Source organism: Elephantulus edwardii, unplaced genomic scaffold, assembly GCF_000299155.1.
Source record: "Elephantulus edwardii isolate Elephantulus edwardi_28Jun2011 unplaced genomic scaffold, EleEdw1.0 scaffold00038, whole genome shotgun sequence".
NCBI lineage: Eukaryota > Metazoa > Chordata > Mammalia > Macroscelidea > Macroscelididae > Elephantulus > Elephantulus edwardii.
The window spans coordinates 6,686,276-6,696,719 of record NW_006399788.1 but is presented as its reverse complement, the minus strand read 5'-3'; the positions used below and the strand labels follow the sequence as shown (position 1 = coordinate 6,696,719).

At 36.5% G+C, this 10,444-nt stretch overlaps 1 protein-coding gene across 2 annotated transcripts in view; it reads right to left on the bottom strand.

The window, feature by feature from the left end:
* The window catches only part of PPP3CC (protein phosphatase 3, catalytic subunit, gamma isozyme), a 139,275-nt gene that overhangs the window by 54,740 nt on the left and 74,091 nt on the right, over positions 1–10,444 (bottom strand). For both annotated transcript variants that reach the window (XM_006884832.1, XM_006884833.1), the window contains 2 exons: positions 4,464–4,609; positions 1,741–1,880 (listed from right to left, as the gene is read on the bottom strand). In XM_006884832.1, coding sequence (XP_006884894.1) covers positions 1,741–1,880; positions 4,464–4,609 — 286 coding nt within the window. The remainder of the gene's footprint in view (positions 1–1,740; positions 1,881–4,463; positions 4,610–10,444) is intronic.

Here is a 10,444-nt window from a genome sequence, read left to right as displayed (position 1 = left end):
AAATCTCTGTAAATGTTTATGAAAATTAATAAAATATAATTATAGAAAAAAATAAAGCTTTCTGTTTGTTGTTGTTGAATACTGTTGAGTCAGAACTGACCCATGGCTGACCCTCCAACAGGTTTTCAGAGGCAGTAAATCTCACAGGAAATTGCCCTTCTTTCTCCATAGAGTAGGTGGTGAATTCGAACTATGTGCCTTCAGTATAGCAGTGCAGCTACTTACCATTAGGCCACTAGAGCTTCCTTAAGCCTCGCTAGATCTATTTTTGAATGGTAAAAGCAACACCTCACATGAGATTTAAGGAAACAGCCAACTTCCAGAAATAACCTGGGCTTAGTACATTTTAAGCTCAAAGATTTGTACTTCTTACATCTTTGCCTAACAGCAGACGGCCCTAACCCTGTTTTTTTTTAAAAAAACAACCCAATAAAGCCTTGTCTTAAAAAGTCTATAGATGAAATCTGGGAATAAAGAATTTATATCATTTATAGTTAGACAATAATCTTAAAGCAATGCAAGATGTTTTACCATGTTCTGTACATATTACTTACTAGGGCATCATACTAAATGTAATATTAAAAAAAATTAACAAAGAGAAAACGCTTTCTGTCTTCTATTAATAAAAGTTTACACAGAATTCCCTATACTACATGTTCACGGAATAATGGACTTTAAAGCAATTTGATACCACAACAAGATAAAGATAAACAACCCAATTGCAAAATGGGCAAAGGATATGAACAGACAATTCACCAAAGAAGACATTCAGATAGTGAACAAATACATGCAGAAATGTTCAAAATCCCTATCTCTAAGAGAGATGCAAATTAAAACAACTATGAGATATCATCTCACCCCAGTAACAACAGCAAAATTCGACAGAGCAGCAAACAGCAAATGCTGGTGAGGTTGTGGAGAAACTCTAACCCTTAATCACTGTTGGTGGGAGTGTAAAATGGTGCAACCACTATGGAAGGCTGTACGGTGCTTTCTCAAAAAGTTGCAAATAGAAATACCATTTGACCGAGCAATTCCACTACTGGGAATATACCCCCTAAGAAACCATAACTGCCACCCAAGCAGATATATGCACAACCATGTTTATTGCTGTTTTGTTCACAATAGCAAAGAGTTGGAAACAACCTAAGTGCCCATCAACAAATCAATGGATAGAGAAGCTGTGGTATATTCACACAGAGGAGTATTATGCAGCATTGAAAAACAAAGATCTCATGAAATATTAAACAAAATGGGTGACCCTGGAGGACATTATGCTGAGTGAAATATCTCAGTCACAAAAAGATAAATACTGCATAGTGCCACTGTTATAAAACACTGGGGTTGGGGGGAAACTAAGAAAGGGGATAAATAATGTATACGGCATTGAAACAGACGATGGAGAGAACAGTATAAAACGAATATATGATTAGGTATTATTGGCATAGCAAGAGTCCAGAATAAGAGCTGCAGTCTGGGGGTGGGGACTGTATAGGATGACATAACTTTTTTTCTGGAAGGGAGTGGGGACAGGAAGGAAAATATGCAACAATGAATGAATGGAAATCCAAGTTCTTTATAAACTTTCATTAAAATCTCAATTTAAAAAAGTGAACTAGGTGAGGGGGGAAGGGAGGGAGAAAGAGGAGGTAAAAATGTGCAGAAAAAGAAAACCCCTCAATTTGATAAAATCGATCACAATCTCCTCTCCAATTTTCCTAACATTGGGAATTAACTTACCTGTAGAAATAAGAGCACCCTCGGACAGTGTTGTGAGTATAGTGCTCCAAGGTCTTTTCACTGCCATAGTCCTCGGAGGGGTCAGACCAAAGCAGGTCACAGACCGGCCCAAAGGCTGGAGGTTCTTTAAACCTATCTAACTAGAAAACACACAAAAGCCAAAAGGAAAAGTTACAAAAACAAAAGAACAGGACAGGTCAAAAGAGAAAACAGTAGAGGATTTTCCTGCAAAGAAAAGAATATTAACAAATTATTGGACATCAGCAACTCATAAGATAGGAAATGAAGGGTTTATACTGTATGTTTCAGGAAGAGAATAAACTAAAAAAAAAGGTGATAAGATTAAAGGAGAAGGAGATATACAATAAGGAGTTAATCAGATATTGTAATTAACTGCAATTACTGTTCTAAAACAAAATATGCATGAATTATTTAATGAAAAACCAATATAGTTTGTAAATATATTAAGTTCACTTAAGTTACAACAAAATAAATTAAAATAAAAAAGGTGAGAATGATGACATAATTTAAAGAATATAATCATTCTCACCACTCACTCATATAGGAATTACTGAATTGGAGTAAGTTCTGCTGTGTATATCCTCAACAATAACAAACAAAATCAGTTTTAAAAAGCCAACAAATTATAATAATTTATTATTTTTTTCCTTTAATAAAGTCTTAAAAAATATCCCTAAATATAAATATATTGTTAGGAAAGAACTCTTTTACATTCTAATCTTAAAAGCAGTACACATATAATGTATTATCAACCACTATATAGTTGGGTTTTTCTTTTTTTGTTTTTATGTTGTTGTTAAGAGAGTTCTGGTGGCCTAGTCCTAAGAAGCTGTGCTGCAATCCTGAAGGCATGTGGTTCAAATCAACCAGATGCTCCATGAGAGAAAGGTGGGCAATCTCCTTCCCTGGGATAAACTGCCTCTGAAAATCTGTCAGAGGGTCTTCTGTGGGTCAGTTCCAACTCCACAGTGCACAACAACAAGGTTGTTGTTAGATGTCATCAGGACGACTCATAGTGACACCATGAACAATAGATACTTTGTCTAAAATTGTTCCATCCTCAAAATTTCTACTATGCTTAAGCCCATCCTTACAGTCACTGTATGAATCCATTGGGTCCATTCCAACTCACAACAACTCAGGACAAAGTAGAACTACCTAAAAGGTCTCCAACGTAAATCTCTAGGGAACCAGACAGTCCCATCTTTCTCCACAGAACTGTTGAGCAGGTTTCAACCACAGACCTTTTAGTTAGCCTTAAGCACAGGGCCACCAGACTTCCTGCTTAATTTAAGTTACACAACTGACTTAGAGTTGTAAAACTCAAGACTTATTATGTAAAAGAAAAATGTCAGTTATTTAAACGATGATAAGACAACAGAAAAGGCAGTGTATACTGTATAGGCAAACTCTACTCTGAAGAGTTGTTTCAATTCAGAGAAAAGAATTATATAAATGGAGAAGTATTTTTGTTGTAGTAGCAACACAGGAGAAGGCAATGCAGAACAGTGCAAGCTACAAAATACTGAAAATCAAATATAGCAAATAACAAATATACAGAATCTTCACAACAATACTCTTTAAGTATGACACCTAGAACAATTAAACTGTATCATCTAAAAATGTCAAAGTGATAGAATTTTAGAGCTGGAAGAGTACTACAATTATTCCAAACTGGATTATTTCACAAAGAAAATGTGGCTTAGTGGTAAGGAGTTATACTGTCAAGTCAAAGCCATGTGGTTTGAATCCATCGGCTGCTCCTTGGGGAAAAGATGGGCAATCTCATGTGATTAACCTTTTCTGAAAACCCACTGGAAAGTCAGCTATATGGGTCAGTTGCAATTCAACCATACAACAACAACAACAACATACTGCTAATACGTGGCAGGACTGAGATTAGAAACCTGGTTTCTTTGCTTCTGCATTGGTATATAATTTTTTACCTTACAAAGTTATATAAAAGAGTGTTATGTTTTGAATTAGTAAAAGCACAGACTTCAAGAAAAGTTACAGAAATTTGTGAAATACATTGTTGTTGTCGATTGCCATCAAGCTGAGCATGACTCAGAGCAACCCTACGAACAAAGGGCCTGAAGCCGTTCTATAACTACTGTCATTTAACAAAGTTCGTATAGTTTCCAGAGGCATGTTGTTTAGGAAGTGGGTGTCCCTCCTGCTTCCAAATCTGTCTTACATTGGAAGCTCCACCCAACACTGTCCATCATGGATAACTATTATGGCATTTGACACCACAATGGCACAAGGTTCAGCATGACAGCAACTCCAGGTTAACCTTAGTACAGCATACTGATGGAAGAGTGCTGTATCACTTAGAAGACTCTTCCTCCAAAATATAATAATGACCAACTTTTAAATACAAAAGCCCTTATGTTCAAACAGCTATCATTCAGGGATGGGATTATACATTATTTCTGGTTTTCTGTATTTAAATTTAAATTTTTTGACTAGTAGAACTAAATTGTTGTTGTTGTTGTTAGGTATCTTTGAGTCAAATACAACTCATAACGATCCTATGAACAACAGATATGAACCCTATCCTGTGCCATCCTCAGAATCTCTGATACACTTGAGCCACTGCTTCAGTCACTGTGTTAATCCACTGTTTAAAATATGTTGATGTGAATAAAGAGGAAGCTTAAAAAAATTAAATTGCAACAGAGTGATGAAGAATTACTTACTTTCTTAATGTCATCTAAACAAGTAATTTCAGGAGACATCCCTCCATGTACACATAGAAACTGCTGATTTAAGAGGGCAGCAAGAGGAAGACAGTCAAATGTATCCATACATGCATCATACACGGCTTCAGAATATTTGATTCGACCTATCAAAAAAGAAACACAAAGAAAGAAACGCCGAAGTATATCATTTGTGCTGAGAGAATAGGTTAGAAAGATATGATGCTATTTCAAAGGCCATTTTGGGGAAATCTGAAAATGTAATCATCTTTGTAAAGAGGGTTTTTTTAAGTTATGGATTTCAAGAGTTAGTAAGAACTTCTTTTCTTCTTTAAAGGCAAGTGTGACTGGGATTAACTTTCTTGCTTTTCTCCCTGAGATTGTTATAAAGATGGATGTCAACAAAGCTTATGGTAAAAACGATTCAATTAGTAAACTGACTCATAACTATAAATATCAGATGGGAAGCCATAGCTTTGGGCACCTGTGAGTGAGGTGACTCAATACTGGGAATCTCCCTGACTGGGACACTGGCATGTACACCAATTGCACATTGATGCTTACTTATGATGCAATGTGAAAGCTGTTTCCTTGTTCCTGAGCTCTTTCTAGAAATAATGCAGAAATTATTGGTCATCAACTAACAGGACTGGGAAAGGACCTTGTAGATAGGCTTTAGTTTAAAGAGAAAGGAGAAGATTTTCTTATTCTTTGGTCTTGGATTTAAAATATCAAGGCATACTTGGGAGTGTGTGTTGATAGGTATGGAGGAACCCTATGGAACTATGGGTTTTCTTCCAAGATTCCATTAAGTGGTGCATAGCCTACCAAATCAAGGGGATAAGCTACAACTAGCAAGCTCTGTGGCTTAGTGGCAAGTAGTTGCACTGCCATCCCAAAGGCATACAGTTCAAATCCACAGTTGCTCCACAGGAGAAATATGGGAAGTCTCCTGTGCAATTTATTCTCTCTGAAAACCCACTGAAGGGTCAGCGATGGGTCAACTCCAATTAGATGATACACAACAATAACAAGTGAGTTAGATGAATTATTCGCTTTCCTTTTTTGTACTTCAGTTTTTAAAGGGGGGGGAAGCATATTTAGATATCAGAGCCTGACCTTGGAAAGCGCTGTACTGTAGAGTGAAGGCTAAAGGGTCCAGATTTGGGCCAGAGTGCATTATAGGGTTCCCTAAGGTGAACATATAAATCAGTGGAACACACTTGAAGTTACAAGATCCTTCTACTCCTAAACATACGAAGAGTCTATCTTCTTTGCCAACACCGCGGGAGATCAGGATTGAGTTCAACAGGAGATTCTTTCAAAAGGAATCTACAGGTTTTTTATAAATTTTCCTAGCATCTTGTATAACCACAACAGCAGTTAAGAGCATCTATCCCAAACCAGCTACTGTTGAATCAATTCCAACTCATAGTAACTCCTTGTGTGTGAGAGTTGAATTGTGCTCTATAAGGCTTTAAATAGCCTTAAAATAGAACACTAGGTCTTTATTTGGAGGCATCTTAGAAAACAACAAACTTTCAGTTAGCGCCTGAGGATGTGTTAATGTTTGTACTATTTGATACTCCTCCTTACAGTCACAACCTTGTGTCTTGCCTTATAAAAACTACAAATTTTTTCTTTCAAAAGTAGATCAAACACTGGTTGTAAAGCAGATGGAAGAAAAAACAAAAACAAAAAACAAATCCTTTTCATTGGGACAGTGATTGATTTTCCCCTCCCCTAAAAATCCTGGGAAACAATGTCATCCAATTATCATCATATTTCTTTAGAAGAGTGCTAAGCCCCCATATAGGGAGTTCTAATGGCCTAGTGGATAAGGAGTTGTGCTCCCAATCTAAAAGCAGGTGGTTCAAATTCACCAGCTGCTCCATGGGAGAAAGATGGACAATCTCCTCCCATGTAATTTACAGCCTCTGAAAACCAGTGGAGGGTCAGCTACGAGTAGTTCCAAATTAATCAAGACCGATATTTCTGCCTATTTGTAGTCATGATAAATAATACTACCTTGTCTTTCAACTCTAAGAATGAAACAAAAGAATTTCATAACCTACTTCCAAAGAATGGCAAATAAGATGGTGTGTTACTAACTCATTTTGTAAATTAAAACATATAAATAAATAAAACTAGGCAGGAGTTCATATTATATAAGCATGTTATTAAAATAGGTTATGAAACTTTTTAAAAATGTGAAAGTAGGGGGGAAGGGGTAGGGAGAAAAGTGCAAGAGTGAATGAGTGAAAATCCAAAATCTCTGTAAATGTTCATTAAAATTAATAAAATTTAAAAAAATGTGAAAGTATATACACAAATTTTTCTTTTTTCTAAAGGGTCATACTAAATATGATATTTACATTTCATCTTGACTTGATTTAGCCATATTTTCTAAACAGAGAATCTTTGTACTGTAACATTTACTACAGTAGGACTTTATTATAAAATTTATTTAAGGTCCTCAGTGTGCTAAGCATTTTGTACAACATGGGATGAGAAAAGAATTCTGGAATAGACAGTCTGGATTTAAATTCCAGCCCCATCACTTACTGGTCTTATATAAAGTGTTAAACTCTCTGGGCTTTGGTTTCCTCATAAATTAAAAGAGCATAATAATACTTGTAGGATCTTTTTGATAATTAATACATAGAAGTAATTTATAGATATTAATTAAGTATAATATAGTTGTGGTTAGTTATTATGGAATTGGCTCTGAATAGATACTATCTAACAGGTAACAAATTATTTGATGCTCAGAGAAATCCTATGAAGTGACTACTATTATTACTTTCATTTAAAGGCAGAAAACAGGTGTTCTTGTCCAAATTTACAACCCAAACTTACAATTAATTATAGAATAGGAACTGCAATGCAATTTTATGTGCTTCAAAGTCTATTCTCTTAATCACATTGCACAATATCCTTTCTAAATATTAAATTTATTATTGCCTAATTTAAATTTAAAATTGCCTAGGAGAATCTAAAATTATCTAGTTGTTCTTGTTAAGTACTGTCAAGTCAGAATCAACTTAGATCCTCCGGTGAGTTTTCAGAGGCTATAAATTGTGTGGGAGGACATTACCATCTTTCTTTCAAGAAGCAGCTGGTGGATTTGAATTGATTGCCTTTGGACTGGCAGCACAACTCTTTACTCACTAAGCCACCAGCATGTCCTAGTAAGAGGGGTTGTTACTGTTAGGTGCCTTCGAGCTGAATATGACTTATAGCAACCCTATGAACAACAGCTCAGAACACTGTCCTGTTCTGTGCCATCCTCCGACACACCTGAGCCTATTGCTACAGTCACTGTGTCAATCTATGTTGCTGAAGGACTCCCTCTCTTTGACTGACCCTCCACCTTTCCAAGCATGATGTCCCTCTCCAAGGAATAACTTCTAACAACATGCCCAAAGTATGTGTGGCAAAATGTAATCCTATTTGCTTCCAAGGAGAACTATGGCTGCACCTTCTCCAAGACACATCTGTTCGTTCTTTTGGAAGGCCGTGAGATATTCAGTACTCTTCTCCAGTACCATAGGTCAAAGGCATCAATTCTTCTTTTCTTATCCAGCTCTCAGATGCATAGTCAGTGACTGAAAGGACCATGGCCTGAATCACGCATGCCTTAGTCCTCAAACTGATATCACTGTTTCTCAGTAACCCGGGAGGTGGGGGGGGTGGTCCCTGATTACAGACTTTTCCAGTGTAACACATCTGATCTCCTGACTACTGATATCAATGGTGTTGCTTTTAAGAGTTAGGATAATCTAAATAGCCAATTATGTAATTCACAAACACAGAATAAGATAACTCAAGGGCTTTACTTTCATTACAAGTTTTTTTTTTATTTAGGTTGTTTATTTTTCATTTCAATGAACATCTAAAGAGATTTTGGAATTCCATTCATTCATTGTTGCACCCTTCTCTCCGCACAAACCCCTCCCCCAACCCCCCACCCCACAAGTTTTAAGCTATATCACATAAAACACTTTTTTCTGTAATCAAAGAATCTACCACAGCCATGTTTTAACAAGTTCTAACTAGTATCAGTAATATAACATTAATGAAACAAATTTGCACAAAATTTCTCTGAATACAATCAGCACCATGTTTTAAGAATCAACACTATTCGTACGAACTACCACCTGGTCTGGCCACAAATTTTAAATGTTAACTGAAAAATTAACACTTGTTTTAATTTTTTAAAAGTATACATTTATGTGGTTCAAAATGAACAATCTGTAGAAGGTATAGATTTATTTCATTTCTTAACCCTCTCCATGGGCAACCAATATCACCTGTTTCTTGGGTATCTTTACAAATATGCTCCATGTATACACATGAAGATTTTTACATGTATTCTCTTTTTACAACGCCCCTGTAAAATTTAGATAAACACTATATATACACTATTTTACATTTGCTTTTTATGCTTAATATATTTCTTAAATGATGCCACATCTTTATAAGAGTAGCTTTTTCAAAACAACTATGAGATATCATCTCACCCCAGTAAGAATAGCAAAATTTAACAGAACAGCAGGAGAAACTGGAACCCTTATTCACTGTTGGTGGGAGTGTAAAATGGTGCAACCACTGTGAAAGGCAGTATGGCGCTTTCTCAAAAAGTTGCAAGTAGAGATACCATTTGACCCAGCAATTCCACTACTGGGAATATACCCCAAAGAGACCCTAACTGACATCCAAGAAGATAATACGAACACCCATGTTTATCGCGGCTTTGTTCACAATAGCAAGGAGGTGGAAGCAACCTAAATGCCCATCAACAAATGGATAGAGAAGCTGTGGTATATTCGCACAATGGAATGCTATGCTGCACTGAAAAGCAAGGAACTAATAAAATATTAAAAATGGGTGACCCTGGAGGACATTATGCTGAGTATATTGAAATATCTCAGTCACAAAAGGACAAATACAGCTTAGTGCCACTGTTGTAAAATGGGACTGACGTGGGGGGCGGAGACTGAGAAAGATGGGATAAATAATGTATACTGCATTGAAACACATGAGGGAGAAACTGTTTAAAAGGGATACGTGATTAGGTATTATTGTCATGACAGGAGTGCAGAGTGAAGGCTGCATAGTGGAGTGGACCTGGGGGGGGGTTGTATAACAATGAAAGAATTTTTCTTTTACTTTTCAAAGAAAAGTGAACTTGGTGGGGGGAGAGGGATGAGCAGGGAGAAAAGTGCAACAATGAATGAATGGAAATCCAAAGTCTCTAAATTTTCATTAAAATTAATAATAATAAAAAGAGAAGGGGGGAAAGAGTAGCTTTTTCTTCTTTAATAGCTACATGGATTTGATTTCATTTTCTTTAGTTTCAGTTTGAACTTGCATAAGTACTTATTAGTCTGTTTCACAATCAGCACCTGGCCTCGTTTTCACAGTTGATATTGAACTTCTACAGTAATTCTTTCCACAGATGTAGTCAATCTGATTCCTGTGAAGACCATCAGGCAAGGTCCATATATATAGTTTCTGTTCATGTTTCTTATAAAAGCTATTTGCAATGAATAAATAATTGACTGTAAAAAATACTATCATTTTCTCTCCAGCCTTGTTTCTGTCCCATGTTTTTCAATTACTGATCCTTCTCTATTCCTAACTTTTGCATTCCAGTCACCCATTATTATTAGTGCATCTTGATTGCATGCTCAGTCGACTTCTGACTGCAAAAGTTGGTGGTTGTTGTTATGTGCTGTCAATTCACTTGTGACTCATAGCGACCTTATGTATAACAGCCCTAAATCCTGCTCTATCCTGTGCCAATCACACTGCTTCTGACACACCCATCCAAATTACCCCAGTCACTGACTCAATCCACCTCATAGAGGGTCTTCCTCTCCTGTGTCGTCCCTCCACCCTCCCAAGCCTGATGTCCCTCTCCAAGGACCTGTCCCTCCTTACAACATGTCCAAAGTATGTCAGACGAAGCCCCAGAA